The 18,475-nt window shown below is 39.4% G+C and overlaps 1 protein-coding gene across 8 annotated transcripts in view; it reads right to left on the bottom strand.

The window, feature by feature from the left end:
* Nucleotides 1-18,253, bottom strand: part of ZNF624 (zinc finger protein 624) — a 45,690-nt gene extending 27,437 nt beyond the window's left edge. Inside the window, exons 1-3 of one of the 8 annotated variants that reach the window (XM_027624953.2) lie at nt 18,178-18,253; nt 8,995-9,083; nt 6,230-6,295 (exon numbers count right to left, since the gene is read on the bottom strand). In XM_027624953.2, the coding sequence (XP_027480754.1) occupies nt 6,230-6,295; nt 8,995-9,081 (153 nt within the window). In that variant the 5' untranslated portion in view covers nt 9,082-9,083; nt 18,178-18,253. Of the gene's footprint in view, nt 1-6,216; nt 6,296-8,994; nt 9,084-15,441; nt 15,489-17,740; nt 18,096-18,177 lie in introns of those variants that run through there. The other 7 variants (XM_027624954.2, XM_027624955.2, XM_027624951.2 and 4 more) reach the window with 7 other exon arrangements.
* Nucleotides 18,254-18,475: the final 222 nt, after the last annotated feature.

The raw sequence follows: 18,475 nt of genomic DNA, 5'->3' as shown, positions 1-18,475 counted from the left end.
TTATATGGTCAACTAATCTTTGACAAAAGAGGAAAGAATATACAATGGAAAAAAGACAGTGTCCTCAACAAAGTGTGTTGGGAAAACTGGACAGCTACCTGCAAATGAATGAAACTGGATGACTTTCTTACACCATACAGAAAAAATAAACTCAAAATTGATTAAAGGCCTAAATGGATTAAAGACCTGAAACCATAAAAATCCTAGAAGACCCCACAGGTGGTCATTTCTCTGACATCAGCCATAGCAACATTGTTTTTTTAGATATGTCTCCTGAGGCAAGAGAAATAAAAGCAAAAATAAACTACTGGGACGACATCAAAATAAAAAGCTTCTGCACAAAGAAGGAAACAACCAACAACTAAAAGACAATCTACTGAATGGGAGAAGATATTTGCAAATAACATATCTGACAAAGGGCTAGTATCCAAAATATATAAAGAAATGATAAAACTCAACACCCAGAAAACAAATAATCCAATTAAAAAATGGACAGAAGACATGAACAGACATTTCTCTAAAGAAGACAGATGGCCAACAGACACATGAAAAGATGCTCAACATCAATCATCATTAGGGAAATGCAAATCAAAACTACAATGAGATACCACCTTGCACCTGTTAGAACGGCTAAAATCAAAAATCCAAAAAGAACTGTTGGTGAAGATGTGAAGAAAAGGAACGCTCGTGCACTGTTGGTGGGAATGCATCCTGGTGCAGCCACTGTGGAAAACAGTATAGAGGTTCCTCAAAAAGTTAAAAATAGAACTACCCCATAATCCAGGAATCGTATTTCTGGTTACTTACCCCAAAAATATGAAAACACTAATTCGAAAAGATATACGCACCCCTAGGATTATTGCAGCATTATTTATGATAGGCAAATTATGGAAGCAACTTAACTGTCCATCAATAGATGAATGGATAAAGAAGATGTGGTATATATAAACATACATACAATGGAATATTATTCAGCCATAAAAAATGAAACTTTGCCACTTGCAACAACATAGATGGATCTAGAGAGTATAATGCTATGCGAAATAAGCCAGTCAGAGAAGGACAAATACCATATGATTTCACTCATATGTGGAATTTAAGAAACAAAACAAATGATCAAAGGAAAAAAAAAAGAGAGAGAGACAAACCAAGAAACAGATTATTAACTATAGAGAACAAACTGATGGTTACCAGGGGGGAGCTGGGTGGGGGGATGAGGGAAATCAGTGATGGGGATTAAGAGTACACTTATCATGATAAACACTGAGTAATGTACAGAATTGTTGAATTACTATATTGTACACCTGAAACAAATATAACACTGTATATAACTATCTTGGAATTAAAATTAAAAATTAATACAAAATAAATGTATACCTTAAGGAACTAGAAAAGGAAGAGTGAACTAAATTTTTTTAAAGCAGAAGAAAATAATGAATATTAAAATGGAGATTAACGAGATAGAGAATAAAAAAACAAAAGAGAAAATCAACAAAGGCAAAAGTTGGCTCTTTGAAAAGATTACAAAAATTACAAACCCTTAGCTAGACTGACTAAAGAGAGAAGACTCAAACTGCTAAAATCAGGAATGAAAAAGGAGACATTACTACTGACCTTACAGAAATAAAAGAATTATAAGAGAACACTAGGAACAACTGTATGCCAACAAATTAGAAAATCTAGATAAAATGGGCAGATTCCTAGAAAGACACAAACTACCAAAACTGACTCAAGATGACACAGAAAATATGAATAGATCTGTAATAAATAAACTCCCCACAATAAAAGCCCAGGTTCAAGTGGCTTCACTGAATTCCACCAAACATTTCAAGAAGATTAATACCAATCTTTCACTAACTCTTCCAAAAAATTGAAGAAAACAATTCTCAACTCATTCTATGAGGCCAGTATTACTAAAACAAGACAGATGTAAAATTTAAGGTAGAGCCAGATAGAATTAATTGAGTCTGATTCAGTTTGAATCCCACAACAAAGAAAACATAATATAGGCACAGTCAAAAGGAATTTATCCCAGGAATACAAAGTTCCTTTACTATCTTAAAATCAACCAAAGTAACACACCATATTAACAGAATAAAGAACAAAACCCACACAATTATCTTACAAACTCAAAAAATTATGTGACAAAACCCAACAAGCCAGAAATAGAAGCAAACTTCATCAACATGATAAAGACCATCTTATGAAAACACAAATCTAACATCATATGTAATGGTGAATGGCCATATGCATTCTCCCTGTGATCACAAATCTCACAAAGATGTCCTCTCTCCTTACTTCTATTCAACACTGTACTTTAAGTTTTAGCAAGAAAAACTAGAGAAGAAAAAGAAATAGAAAGTATCCAGACTCGAAAGGAAAAAGTAAATTTCTATTTGGAAATGACATAACCTCTACTTACAGATGATATTATCTTGCATATAGAAAACCCTAAAGAATCCACACACATGCACATGCACATGCAAACAAATAAACAAAAAAACCCTTCTACAAATAAACTAGATCAGCAAGGTTCAGGACACAAGATCAATATACATAAGTCAACTATGTCTATACATTACCAACGAACATTCCAAAAAAGAAATTAAGAAAAAAAATCCACTTAAAATAGCAAAAAGAATAAAACACTTAGGAACGAATTTAACAAAAGATGTGCAAGACACATACACTACAAATGACAAAACATCACTGAAAGAAACTGAAGAACACCTAAATAAATAAGAAGACATTCCATATTCTTCCTACTAGAAAACTTAATATTAACACAGCAATACTTCCCAAATTGATCGACAGTTTCAACACAAGCCCTAAGAAAAGTATATATCTGCCTTTTTTGTAGATAGAAATGTTAAAAATTATCATTAAAACATTGGTTCTACTCAAATTAAGATTATTATTTATTTTATTTTATTTTTTTTTCAAATTAAGATTAAACAAAACTAGGGGCACAGTTAAGTGTCTGACTCTTGATCTCAGCCCAGGTCTTGATCTCAGGGTCGTGAGTTTAAGCCCTGCATTGGGCTCCTAGGCATGGAGCCTACTTAAAAAAAAAAAAAAATTAAAACTAAGCTCAGTACTTATAAACAGGATGCAGACTTTAAGGAAGAGCCAGACAGAATCTTCTGCCAAGGACTCCCTGTCAGAACAAAAATAAACCACATGCATTATTCACCATGTCAAAAATAATGGTATTTTCCTACAGTTCATGATTCAAAGTCTGAAACTATTAATATTTTCACCTTAAAATTTTTAAGTCTGAACTGTTATATCTTAAAGGGCAATTTTAAGAATGATTGGCCCAGTATTAAATTTCAAAAAGGCTATACAAAAATTATGTGTAAGAGTCTCAGAATGTATTTTCTCATAGAAGCAAAAAGAAAAGCCCCCCTTTCACATAAAATATTCTTGGAATAAAACAACTTCCAAAGTGTAATTTTAAAAAACTTAAAAACATGATTCTAAAAGAAAAGGAGCTGAACTTCAACATAATCTTTCTTTATTTTTTATTTTTAAGGATTTTATTTATTCATTTGAGACACAGAGATACAGAGCGAGAGAGCGTGAGCAGGGAGAGAGGCAGAGGCAGAGGGAGAAGCAGGCTCCCCAGTGAGCCAGAAGCCTGATGTGGGGCTCGATCCCAGGACCCTGGGATCATGACTTGAGCTGAAGGCAGACGCTTAACCATCTGAGCCACGCAGGGGCCCCAACATAATCTTTTTTTAACCATAATTATCTACAAGAGAGGAGGCAAGAATATAAATGGGGAAAAGACAGTCTCTTCAACAAATGGTGTTGGAAAAGCTTGGCAGCTACATGCAAAAGAATGAAACTGGACCACTTTCTTATACCCCACACAAAAATAAAGTAACAATGAATTAAAGACCTAAATGTGAGACCTAAAACCATAAAACAACTAAAAGAAAACAAAGGCAGTAAACTCTTAGACACTGGCCTTAGCAACAGTTTTCTGGATCTGTCTCCTCAGGCAAGGGAAACAAAAGCAAAAGTAAATAATTGGGACTATATCAAACTTAGAAGCTTTTGCATAGCAAAAGAAACCACCAACACAAAAATGGGAGAAGGTGTTTGCAAACGATATATCTGATAGGGGGTTAATATCCAAAATATAAAAAGAATGCATACAACTCAAAAAAACCCCCAAATAATTCAATTAAAAATGGGCAGGGGACCTGAACAGACATTTTTCCAAAAAGGACATGTATTTTCAGATACATGAAAGGATGCTTAACATCACTGATTATCAAAGAAATGCAAATCAAAACCACAATGAGAAAATACAGCCATCAGAATGGCTAAAATAAAAAGACAAGAAATAACAAGAATTGGCAAGGGTGTGGAGAAAAGGGGACACTTGGGCACTGTTGGTGGGAAAGCAAGCAGGTGCAGCCACTATGGAAAACAGTATGGAGGTTCCTCAAAAAATTAAAAATAGAATTACCATATGATCCAGTAATTCCACTGCTGGCTATTTACCCAAAGAAAGTAAAAACATTAATTCAAAAAGATATGCACCTCTATGATTATTGCAGCATTATTTACAACAGCTAAGATCTAGAAGCAATCTAAGTGTCTACCAATAGATGAATGGATAAAGAGGATGTTATATATAACACACATATACATAAATTAAATACGACTCAGCCATAAAAAAGAGAAAAGTCTTGTCATTTGTCGTAACATTGGTGGACCTAGAGGGTATTATGCTAAGTGAAATAAATCAAAGACAAATACCATATGATTTCACTTACACAAATAAAAAAATGAACAAACAAAAAACAGAAACAAACTCCTAAATACAGAGAACAAAGTGGTGGTTGCTAGGAGGGGAGAAGGATGAGTGAAACAGGTGAAGGGGATTAGGAGGTACAAACTTCCAGTTATAAATAAGTCACGGCGCGCCTGGGTGGCTCAGTCATTAAGCGTCTGCGTTCGGCTCAGGTCATGATCCCAGGGTCCTGGGATCGAGTCCCGCATTGGGCTCCCTGCTCCGCGGGAAGCCTGCTTCTCCCTCTCCCACTCCCCCTGCTTGTGTTCCCTCTCTCGCTGTGTCTCTCTGTCAAATAAATAAATAAAATCTTTTAAAAAAGTAAAATAAAATAAATAAGTCACAAAGAAGAAAAGTACAGCAGAGGGAGTATAGTCACTAATACTGTAATAACTTTGTACGGTAACAGATGGTAACTACACTTACCGTGGTGAGCACTGTCTAATGTATAGAGTTGTCTAATCACTATGCTATACACCTGAAACTAACATAACATTGTACATCAACTATACTTCAACAAAAAATTAAAAAAAAAGTAAACCCCATAATTCTAAAAGTATCGTCAACACATGCCAAAGATTGACTTAAGTCATTAATGAGATATCAGCTGCTTGACGAAGCTGGTTCAAAGAAGACACAAAAACCGTTGTCTATTGATAGCAGAAAAAAGAATACCAGGATAGACATGTCTAATATGACACTGAAAGGGTATACATTTATATTTTACCTTATTTCTTATTTCTAAGTTTTAGATAATTTTTCTTAACGTAATTCATAAATTTCTGACTTTGATATTTTTTGGAAAAATCAGGTGGATTCTGTACTCACGAATAAGAAAGTAAGCTTAACAAATAATAGTGAAATAAAAAAATCTAAACTAATTTAAACACATCTTAAGAATGTTTCCACTCAAGTTGATGTGTTCTTGGTATTTTTTTTTTTTTAAAGATTTTATTTATTTATTGAGAGAGGGCACGCGAGAGAGCATGAGCAGGGGAAAGGGGCCGAGGGAGAGGGAGAAACAGACTCCCGGCTGAGCAGGGAGCCAGATTCGAGGCTTGATCCCAGGACCCTGGAATCACGACCTGAGCCAAAGGCAGACGCTTAATCAACTGAGTCACCCAGGCTCCCCATTCTTGGTATTTTTAATGGTATTGAGTCTGACAATGCAAAGCAAGAATCAGAGGATGTGATACGGGATACTTTATCAATTAGCAATGACGATGTGACCATCTGCCACGTTAGGGCTGCCACCGCTGAGAGAAATGAAATCTCCCAAATTGATGATACCAGTCCTGGGGTTACTACATCTATCAAGCAAGTCGGTGTTCACTGTCAACCTGCCATGAACTAGGAACATTAAGAACCAGGGGGCGGTAAAAGAGGCCCTTCTCTTTCCCCTTACATACATGTAAGTATTACCTTTACCAGTTCCGGCTCTTCTGCCTGAAGGTGAAGTTCTTCATCGGGCTGGGAATCTTCTGGATTCTGAGGGGATACAGGATAAGATCTTTCAGTGATAGGCTGCCTATGACCTACAGCAGAGCCTCAACAAGCAACATCAGTCCACCGTGGATGTGGCATATATGGGATAACATCTTCTATTGTTTTATTTAGGGCTGAAATTAATGTCCCATAGTCACATCTAATTATGATCTTTTTTGACCTTGTTTAAGACAAGGACAAACACAAGACAGAGAAAGATATAACTGCATAATTTCTAAAGGAGGCTTCCAACAAAGAACCTATCACAACAAAAATAAATTTATAAGAGGCCTTCAGAAGGGAGAATTATGTAGCTTTCCATGTAAGGTTGAAATGCATTTCTTCAGAAAGTATCTATCTTGCTCAAGAAAAGTACTCAAAACCTACTAACACTATGTATTTTCCACAGTAGAAAATCCTTAGTGCTGTGGGGGTCAGGGGGACCAGATATCTCAGTCATTCAGGAAGTATTTCAGGGACTTCTCATTATATTGTTTTCTTCCAAACCTTATAAACTGTATCCCCATGAGGGCCTGATTTTATAGATGAAATGGTCTTCTATTCTTTTCTTTCTATTAGTACTTAACGATTTTAAGTTTTGTGTGTGCCATTTTAAAAACTATGGGGAATACAACTGTTTAAAGTCCATTGAGAAAAAAGGTTATCTTAGTTCTTCCCTCCCAAGTTCTTATCTAAAAAATACAAATATTCAGCTTCCAGAAAATGTGAACCTCAACCTCTCGTAATTAGGAATGGGTTTGACCATGTCAATACTAGACAAATACTTTGGATCTACTGATCAAGGGCAACATTTTGGTTTTTATTTATCTTTTATCTCTCTCTCTTTTTTTAAAGTAGGCTCCACGTGGAGCCTAATACAGGGCCCAAACCTAAGACCCTGAGATCAAGATCTGAGCTGAGATCAAGAGTCAGACACTCAACCAACTGAATCACCCAGATGCCCCTTATTTATCTTTCAAGGGTATGTTTTAAGGATTATTTTCATTGTACATCCCAGCTACAAAGAATAAAAGATCACTACTGCAGGTTACTGCATATTATTACTAGAACAAATTATATTTGTTGGTATCCTCTTTCTTTGGGGTCTCCTATTTCAGAAAGTCACTGCCAAAATACAGCTTTTATCACATTAACACCCATCTCAAACACACACTCACACACATACATATGTATACTTACATGTCTTCAGGGAAACATTAAAAGATTCAGCTTAAATATCGAATTCAGTCCTGTCTTTTGTAACTTTCCAACTGGAATCACTAGCGTACCCCTCTGTTCTCTGCCACAGGGCCTTGCCCTTGAACTCCCTTCTCACCTGAACCACCCTCACAAATTCTTGATGACAGTTTAAATCCCACTTGTAACTGGGTACCACCCTAAGTCTAACTGTTCTCAGGAGGTTTCTCATGGACCAATTTGGCCCATAGTCACGTCTCATTTCTTTTATTTCAGAGCACTCATTTTCTTTATCATATGGCTAAGCAAATATCATTCACCTAAATAAATTATGTAACTATTTCTTTTGTATGCCTTACCGCAATGAGACTGTAAGCTCCCTACAGCCAAGCACTGTGTCTTAAAAATCTTCTTTCTCTCCATGTCATCTATTAAGCTTGGTCACTTTTTTTTTATTAACATATATTGCATTATTTGTTTCAGAAGTACAGATTCGTGATTCATCAGTCTTGTACAATTCACAGGGCTCAGCATAGCACATACCCTCCCCAATGTCTATCACCCAGCCACCGCATCCCTCCCACTCCCACCACTCCAGCAACCCTCAGTTTCTTTCCTGAGATTAAGAGTCTCATGGTTTGTCTCCTTCTCTGGTTTCATTTTGTTTCATTTCTCCTTCCCTTCCCCGATGATCGTCTGTCTTGTTTCTCAAACTCCTCATATCAGTGAGATCATATGATAATTGTCTTTCTCTGACTGACTTATTTTGCTTAGCATAATACCCTCTAGTTCCATCCACGTCGTTGCAAATGGCAAGCTTGGTCACTTCTTAAGGGGTAGAAAAGAGGAGATCACTGAGAGTGGGCACGAGGGGAATGGTCCCTCTTAATTAAGAGGGTGTGTGGGTGTGTCTGTGTGTATATATATTTTTCCCAAAATTTCCTAAACAAAATTTGCAATTTAGGGCGCCTGGGTGGCTCAGCTGGTTGAGTGACTGCCTTCGGCCCAGGTCGTGATCCTGGAGTCCCGGGATCGAGTCCCACATTGGGCTCCCTGCTCGGCAGGGAGTCTGCTTCTCCCTCTGACCCTCTTCCCTCTCGTGCTCTCTATCTCTCATTCTCTCTCTCTCAAATAAATAAATAAAATCTTTAAAAAAAAATTTGCAATTTAAAATATTCCATTCTTCTACCCCATAAATAACTGAAATTTCCTGGGAACGATACAAATTTAACATCAAAAGTAAATTTCCTAGACTGCCTATCTATCAAAAACAGCAAAAAGTATTTTTTGAAAGATCAGGTCTCTTGATATTTGCTTCAATATGTATAATGAACCTTTTACAGATTACAAGCTTTACTATGATGAACCCAATTTTCATGGGTGAAACAATTTGATTCAGTTACCAGAAGGGGTGTGGGTAAGGTAGGCAAGTCATGGGCTTCAGGAAAAACAGACATGCCCTGAAACCAAGAAGCAGGTCAGGACCAGAGGAAACCCCAACTTACCAGAGGTCCAACTGAAAAAACCATAGCAGCCATAATCTCTTCCTCCGGGTTCCCCTCTCTGGCAAGAGTGGAGTCTTGCAATGGCATATCTGAGAAAGAGAAAGAAATAAGCCGTGAACACCCAACCTGCCTTGGAAATCTCAGACTTATCTAGTTGGAATCCTGACATTACAAGTAAGCATGACTTCCCTAAAGAACACAAGATTAACCCCCAAGATCAGTGAGGAAGAAAGATCCTTGCTCCTGGAGATCTTGACATTTTAATACCATTAAATGTAGTCACGGCTAGCAGGCCAGACATTGTATAAGGTGCTTTTAATTTGAACTTCAAATCAATCCAATGGGAATTATATTCCCCTTCCACTGATCAGGAAAATGAAGCTTAGAGAAATTATACTATTTGTCCAAGGCCATGCATGACCCCAAATCGGTCTAATTCCAATGTCCACAACTTTTCCATTAAATCAACTTGCTATATGATGTAAAAGAAAATAATTCAGTTGTTCTTTGCGACAAGCACCTACTCATCTAAAAATGAAACATGCTAAGAATTTCTTCTTGTCTTTCATGTGATGATCAATTTACTAACATTTTCAGAGATTTCACCTTCATATAAAGAGAACACCACGGGCACCTGGGTGGCTCAGATGGTTAAGCATCTGCCTTTGGCTCAGGTCATTATCCCAGGGTCCTTGGATCGAGTCCCGCATCAGGCTCCCTGCTTAGTGGGGAGCCTGCTTCTCCCTCTGCCTCTCTCTCTGTGTCTCTTATGAATAAATAAATAAAATCTTTAAAAAAAATTTAAAAAGAGACCACAACCTCCAAATTTAAAAAGAAGTCCTGACATGCTTCTCTAAATCTCATATTCAAATAGATCTTTATCTACTCATTCTGTATCAGGCAAACCCAAATAAAAAGGAAGCAGGAAAAGAAAAAAAAAGAATATGGCCCTGCTAATGCTGAGTGTGGTTGCAAAACAAGAGCCTGATGTTTGTAAACATTCTTTTTTTTTTAAAAGATTATTTATTTATTTATTTGACAGAGAGAGAGAGACAGCGAGAGGAAACATAAGCAGGGGGAGGGGGGAGAGAGAAGCAGGCTTCCTGTGGAGCAGGGAGCCCGATGTGGAGCTCGATCCCAGGACCCTGGGATCATGACCTGAGCCGAAGGCAGACGCTTAATGACTGAGCCACCCAGGCGCCCCTGTAAACATTCTCTTAATAAGTACATAGTCACAGAATGCTGCTGCAAGACATATGAAAGAGCAGTGGTGCAGTAAGAATTAAGCTTCCCAGATTTTGTGAAATTCTTTTTAATGACAGTTTCCTAGGAAGTTTGATGCTCTCACCATGCAGTAGGGCTTTTGGGGCCCAAAAGAATCTATGCAGGATTATGCTGAATCTGTCCCTGCCTTACATAGACAATTTGTCTCCATTAAGAATTCACATCCAAGAGCTTTGTATTCAAAAGTGTAGACTGAAGAACAGCAGCATAAACATTACTGGAGAGCTTGTGAAAAATGCAAAATTTGAGGTCCAACTTCAGAACCTATTAAATCAGAATCAGCTTTTTAATAAGATCCCTAGCTGATTCATATGCACACATTAAAGTGTAAGATAATATGGGTCTAAAAAAGATCATGCCGACCTAGAAGAAATGAGTAAATTCCTAAAACATACAACCTACCAAGACTGAATCATGAAGAAAGAGAAAAATCTGACACACTGATTACTAGTAAGGAGATTGAATCAATAATAAAAAGTCTCTCAAAAAACAAAGTCCAGGACTAGGTAGTTTCATTGGTGCATTCCATCAAACATTTAAGAAGAATTAATACCAAACCTTCTCAAACTCTTCCAAAAAACATAGAGGAAGGAACACTTCCAAACTCATTTTATGAGGCCAGCATTATTGCGATACCAAAACCAGGCAAAGACACCACAAGAAGGGGTGCCTGGGTGGCTCAGTCATTAAGCATCTGCGTTTGGCTCAGGTCATGGTTCCAGGATCCTGGGATTGAGCCCCGCATTGGGCTCTCTGCTCGGCAGGAAGCCTGCTTCTCCCTCTCCCACTCCCCCTGCTTGTGTTCCCTCTCTCGCTGTGTCTCTCTCTGTCAAATAAATTAAAAAAAAAAATTTTAAAAAAAAGACACCATAAGAAAAGAAAATCAGAAGTCAATAACCCTGTTGAACATAGATGCAAAATTCCTCAACAAAATATTAGCATACTGAATTCAACAATACATCAAAAGGATCATACACAACGATCAAGTGGATCAAGTAGATTTATTCTAGGGATGCAAGAATGACTCAACATCTGCAAGTCAATCAAGGTGATACATCACGTTAAACAAAATGAAGAATAAAAATCATATGATCATCTCAATAGATGCAGGAAAAGCACTTGGCAAAATCATCATCCATTTACGATAAAAGCTCTCAACAAAGGCCATATATGACAAGACCACAGTTAACATACTCAATGGTGAAATGATAAAAACTTTTTTTTCTAAGGGGCGCCTGGGTGGCTCAGTCATTGAGTGTCTGCCTTCGGCTCGGGTTGTGACCCCAGGGTCCTGGGATCGAGCCTCACATCGGGTTCCCTGCTCCACGGGGAAGCCTGCTTCTCCCTCTCCTACTCCCCCTGCTTGTGTTCCTTCTCTCGCTGTCTCTCTCTGTCAAATAAATAAATGAAATCTTTAAAAAAAAAAAAAAAGGAACTTAAAAAAAACAAAAAAACACTTTTTTTTCTAAAATCAGGAACAGAACAAGACAAGGATGCCCATTCTCATCATTTATAGTCAGCATAATATTGGAAGTCCTAGCCAGAGCAATTAGGCAAGAAAAAGAAATAAAAGGCATCCAAACTGGAAAACAACTGTTATTATTTGCAGATGACATACTTTTATAGGTAGAAACCCCTAAAGAATCTGCCAAAAAACTGTTAGGATAAACAGATTCAGTAAAGTTGCAGGATACAAAAATCAACTTAAAAAATCAGTTGTGTTTCTATATACTAATAATGAACTGTAAGAAAGAGAAATTAAGAAAATAATCCCACTTACAATTGCATCAAAAAGAATAGAATACCTAGGGATAAATTTAATCAAGGAGGTGAAAGACCTGTACATTGAGACCAGAAGACATTAAATGGAAAGATATTCTGTGCTCATGGATCGGAAGAACCAATATTGTTAAAATGTCCATACTATCCAAAGCAATGTACAAATTTAATACAATCCCTATAAAATGCCAACAACATTTTTCACAAAACTAGAACTCATACTAAAATATCCTCAAAGTTTCCTCAAAAAATTAAAAATAGTACTACATTTTCCAGCAATTCCACTTCTGGGCATTTATCTGATGGAAACAAAAACACTAACTCAAAAAGAGATCCACACCCATATGCTCACTGTAACATTAATTACAATAGCCAAGAAATGGAAGTGTTTGTTGACAGATGAATAGATAATGTGACACACAGGAATATTATTCAGACATAAAAAAGAAGGAAATCTTGCCATTTGTGAAAACATGGATGGAACAAGAGGGCATTATGCTAGGTGAAACAAGTCAGACAGATATAGACAAGTATCATCTCACTGTTATGTGGAATCTAAAAAAATAAACAAAACAACCCCCCAACCCCAAACTTGAACTCATAGATACAGAGAACAGATTTCCAGGGATGGTTGCCAGAGGCAGGATGAGCAGTGGACGAGATGGGCAAAGGTGGTCAAAAGCTATCAACTTTCAGTTATAAAATATATAAGTCCTGGAGATGTAATGTACAGAATGGTGACTATAATTAATAACACCATATTATATTTTTAAGTTGATAAGCGTAAATCCTAAAAGTTCTCATCACAAGAAAAAAATCTGTAACTGTGTGTGGTGCTGGATATTAACTAGATTTGTGATGATCACTTTGCAATACATAATCATTATGATGTATGCCTGAAACTAATATAATGTTATATGTCAATTATATTTCATTTAAAAAATGAAGTAGTATCTCTGTGGATGAAAAAAAGAAAGAAAGCTCTTACTATAACAAGCATACACACACTAAAATAAATCATCATGCCAGGGGTAGGGGGAGGGCACCTGGGTGGCTCAATTGGTTAAGTGTCCAACTCTTGATTTTGGCTCAGGTCATGATCTCAGGGTCATGGGATTGAGCCCCATGTGGGGCTCTGTGCTCAGTGGGCAGTCTGCTTGAGGTTCTCTCTCTTCCTCTCCTTCTGTCCTTCCCACCACTCTCATGTGCTCTCTCTCTAAAATAAAATAAAACCTTAAAAAAAACAAAACTGAATACATGACACTCTCTAACCATGATGTAGAATTACAAATGTAAGTCTGGAGTGAGGGGGCAAAAACCCAATCACCAGGGAATTAAAATAGACCCTCCTGAGTACCTATTAAGTCAGAGAGAACTTTAATTGCCAGTGAATTAGAAAATGAGAGAATTGTAGATTAAAAACTCATGGGTCGCCAAAACTCTTTAAAAAAGATAAAATTTATATCCCTAAATACATGTAACTAACATTTTTTAAAAGAATAAAAATATTAAACATTCAACTAGATAAGAAAAATAATTAACAAGCAAACCATAAAGAGAAATAATAAAGAAACTAGTAAATAACAAAGCAGTTGACATAGGCAGGAGCTGATTCTCTAAATAATGAAATATATATAGCACTGGCCAAAGAAGAAAATATACCAATAAACTAAAAATAGAAACAAGAAAGGGGCTATAACAGGGTGGCTGGGTGATGGAGACTGGAGAGGGTATGTGCTATGGTGAGTGTGGTGAATTGTGTAAGACTGATAAAATCACAGACCTGTACCCCTTAAACAAATAATACATTATATGTTAATAAAAATAATTAATTAAAAAAAGAAAGGGGCTATAACATATAAATCATCTTAAAACTGTATGCCAATAAAAATAAAATTTCCCAAAGAACAATTTTTGTTTAAAAATTTTCTAAGACAAAAAAAAAAATTTTTTTTTCCTAAGACTGACTCAAGCAGCAGGAAACTTATGTAGGCCAATGTAGCAGAGCCTGCTAATTGCTTTCCAACATCCAGTCTCCCCTTCTATATTGACAAAGGCTTGAAATCTCAGCGGGACATAAGGTCATCCAGCTAGAGACATTTCCCAGCCACCATGTAGGCAGGTGTACCCATGTGACTAAATTACAGCAAATGGGATTTGAGTAAGAGAGCTGATGTCACATCTTTAAAAGGGAGCTGTTTGGCCTCCAGTTCTTCGTTTCCCTTTCCAAAGGCCTGGAATGCAACAGGATAAGAGTGAGTCAGCTGCTACCATAGGAAAGATAATGCCCCCAGGAGGTGGTGAAGCAAAGAGATGACTGGAACCTGGGTTTCCAGATGACCTAATGGATGAGAGCTGCCTACCCTTATCACTGCCTGCCACCTAACAACTCAGACTTTTATATGAGAAAGAAATAGGCTTTCTTGTTCAAACCACATAGACTCGGTTAAAGCTGAAAAATTAATTTCCTAATTAGTAGAATGAATGGTCATGAAAGAAAAATGTGAAGTTCTTGGGTAAGCCTGGGAGAGTAGAGTTGTTAAATCAAGAAAACATGCGCTTGTCGGGGCACCTGGGTGGCTCAGTAGGTTAAGCATCCGACTCTTGGTTTTGGCTCAGGTCATGATCTCAGGGTCATGAGATCGAGCCCCAGAGCAGGGCTCTGCGCTCAGGGAGGCGTCTACTTCAGATTCTCTCTCCTCCCCTTCTTCCTCTGCTCCCCCCCTTCCCCACTCATGCTCTCTCTCTCAAATAAATAAAATCTTTTAAAAAAAGGAAAAGAAAATGCGATTCTCTTAAGACTGTAGTGTAGAGGTTGCTTTTGGGCAACCAACTTGAACAATGGAAACTTAAGTGAGGTAGAAGGGCCCACAGTGACCACCAGGCTGAATACAAACAGACCCATTAGGTGACCCACCTCAAAATATCCATAATCGCTGGCTGACCAATGGGTTACTTACACCTGGATACAGGCACCAAAAAGGGAAAATTCCGTATGTTCCCACACCTCCTCACCTTCCCCCCTAACTCCAACCCCCCACCACAGCCTCCTTGCAGTCTCTCCCTTGCTGTCCCGCCTGCCATTCCCTTATAGTGTGTTTAGTAAACTCCTTTGTTCTGCCTTGGGTGAATTTTACTGCCCTCGCCACCGACCTCTACCTGACCAGGTCACCCCACATTTGGTGGCCCCCCATCTGATCAGAAGACCCCCACATGCAGTTTGTTCCATGACCCTGGGGCTTCACTATGTCCAATGAAAAGATTTTGGTGAAAGAGAAATAAGAAGTTGAGGGAGGAAAAACACAGTGGAGCGTGACGATAAGACTTGGATAAAGAATGAATAATCTGGGGGCGCCTGGGTAGCTCAGTTGGTTAAGCAGCTACCTTCGGCCCGGGTCATGATCCCAGGGTCCTGGGATTGAGTCCCACATCGGGCTCCTTGCTCAGCAGGGAGCCTGCTTCTCCCTCTCTCTCCTTCTGCTTGTGCTCTCTGTCAAATAAATAAAATCTTAAAAAAAAAAAAAGAATGAATAATCTGAGAGGATTCTTATACTGAAGTCTCAAAAGTTACTCATAAAAGTGCTTTTCCCATACACCAGTATTTCTCTACCTTGTTTTAGGTCATGGATTCCTCTGCAAATCTAATGAAAATGACTCTTACCCCAGAAAATTCCTAAGTATAATTAGAAAACTCCCACATCCGGGATGCCTGGGTGGCTCAGTCGGTTAAGTGTCTGCCTTCCACTCAGGTCATGATCTCAGGGTCCTGGGATCAAGTCCTACATTGGGCTCCTTTCTCAGCGGGGAGCCTGCTTCTCCCTGTGCCTGCTGCTCCCCCTTCTTGTACTCTAACAAATAAAATCTTAAAAAAAAAAAGAAAAATAAAAACTCCCACCTCTTAAATAGAGATGCAAAAAGCTCACTAGGCATGATTTTCATTTATTTTATTTTATTATTTTTTTAGAGAGGGAAAGAGGGCATATGAGTGGCAGTAGTGGGGATGGAGGGGGGAGAGGCAGAGGGAGAGGGAGAGAATTTTTTTTAAAGATTTTATTTATTTATTTATTTATTTGATAGAGAGAGAGCACAAGCAGGGGGAACAGCAGAGGGAGAGGGAGAAGCAGGCTCCCCACTGAGCAGAGAGCCTGATGTGGGGCTGGGCTCGATCCCAGGACCCTGAGATCATGGCTGACGCTTAACCGACTGAGCCCCCCAGGCGCCTTGAAGGAGAGAATCTTAAGCAGGCTCCATGCCCAATGCAGAGCCCAAGGCGGGCTCCATCTCATGACCCTGAGATCATGACTTGAGTGGAAATCAAAGGTCAGCCACTTAACCGACTGAGCCATGCAGGCACCCCCCTAGGCATGCTTTTCAGAAAGGAAATTCTTTGGCTCCTTCCAAGATCTAAATCAGGATCTCTAAGTGGGAAACACAGAAATCTACATTGTCAACAAGTACCTCAAGTTCACACCTTGAGAAATATTGTTCTAAAGCTAACTCCTAAACCCCAAATTAAAGACTCTTCTTTTCACATGGGAAAATCCAATTGAAATACGTTTTACCAAGATCATTCTAGAGCCTGAGTTTCTGCTTCAAGCCTGGTACTTCTTGAATCACTCTTCATTTCACAGTTTAGAAACAACACTTGTGGCAAGTTCAAACACAACTTAAGACAAAAATTGAAACTGTTCTGGGGTGCCTGGGTGGCTTAGTTGGTTAAGTGTCTGACTCTTAATTTTGGCTCAGGTCATGATCTCAGGGTCGTGAGACCAAGTCCCGCCTCCGGCTCTGCACTGGGCGTAGAGCCTGCTTAAAATTCTCTCTCTCCCTCTCATCCCATCTCCCCACCTCTTAAAAAAAAAAAAAAGGGAATGACCTGAGTTATCATTTCTTCTTAAATTTCTAAAGATTAATAAACTCCTCCCTGGCAATTTTGCCGTATAGATAATGCTAGCCAAATATGTTTAATACCAAGCTGTGCCATAAACATCTTTTACAATTTTATAATCAGAATAACCAACGCTACTTAAAATTCAAGATAATCAGCTTGATCTCAGTTATGTAAAAATAATGCATAAAGACAAAGACAGCAAGTGAATAAGCCAAAACTCCCCTGTGACCTCGGAGCGCCGGACCTGTGATGTTTTACACTTCCTTCTACTTTTCTACACTTTCCAAGTAGACAATGAGGAGCTCTACATACACAGGAGTTTGGTGTAGGGATAAAATTCCACAGTGGCTGTCCACACCCCCAGGTTCTATCTTAGGTTTGGCTATTGTGGCAATACGTCCACAGGCAAAATCACTTGATCAGTTTCTCCTTTGACATTACACCTTCACCTCTGACATTACACAGAAGATTATCTAGGCCAATACTTCTCCAAAGTCGTAATTTCCTAGATATTTTTTTCTGGATATTGTGACTTCACCCAAGCCCTGTCTTCCCAAGCACTGCGGAAGCACCAAGGACTTGAGGAATTTCTCTTGCTGTGGATCCTAGGTCAGCTTTGTTATTTTAAAATAATGAAGGGGACCATGTTCTTCTTGAGAACTTCAGCGCCATGGACCAGTCCAGCATCTCCCAACCAAAGCAATGATGCCATTATCACGTCAGGGAGAGACAAGTGATTTAAAAGTGATTATCTGGAAAAACTGCCGCGGGTACCGAAAGGAGTTCATCCACCTGTCAGGTCACCAGGTGTGAAACCGTTCCATCCGCGCCGGTTCAGAAGCCGGGAGGGAGACTCTCCTTCCTCCAGTCTCGCCGCCTTTCCCTAAGAGCGCATCGGGGGTCCCCCTCCTCCCTCCGTCAAAGGCGCGGGACCGGGAGGAGGCGGCCCGCCCCAGTCGAGCCCTACTAGCCGGGGCCCCGCGCCCGGCGCTCCCCGACCCCAGCGCCGCGCCCGCCGCCCACGGCACCGACGGCCCCCCAGCCAGGCCAGGGGGAGACCGAGCCAACAGCCAGGGAGGAGGCCCAGCCGCAGTCCCCTCTCGGGTGGGCGTGTCCGCTCAGGGACCCGGGCTCTGGAGGGACCGGCCACGCCCCGGACGCCGCCAGGAGCCAAGCGCCGAGGGAGGGGCGGCGGGGAACCGCGGCCTGGCGCCGGGGGCAACGAGTACCTGGCTGCCGAACTGAGGACAACTGAGGGCACTCGCAGAGCAGGGCGGGAACGCTTCCAGCAATGGCGCCGGCTTGGCGGGGCTGGCCTCCAGGCAAGCCAGTGCGCCTGCGCACCGGGGCTCCCGAACTACAGTGCCCAGAATCCTCAGCGCGGAGCTTCTTCTTCTTCTTCTTCTTCTTCTTCTTCTTCTTCTTCTTCTTCTTCTTCTTCTTCTTCTTCTTCTTCTTCTTCTTCTTCTTCTTCTTCTTCTTCTTTTTCTTCTCCTCTTTTGTCTGCATTTAAGAGGGAATTTGCTG

The sequence above is a fragment of the Zalophus californianus genome, chromosome 16 (genome assembly GCF_009762305.2).
Source record: "Zalophus californianus isolate mZalCal1 chromosome 16, mZalCal1.pri.v2, whole genome shotgun sequence".
NCBI lineage: Eukaryota > Metazoa > Chordata > Mammalia > Carnivora > Otariidae > Zalophus > Zalophus californianus.
This window is presented reverse-complemented; position numbering and strand designations above follow the sequence as displayed.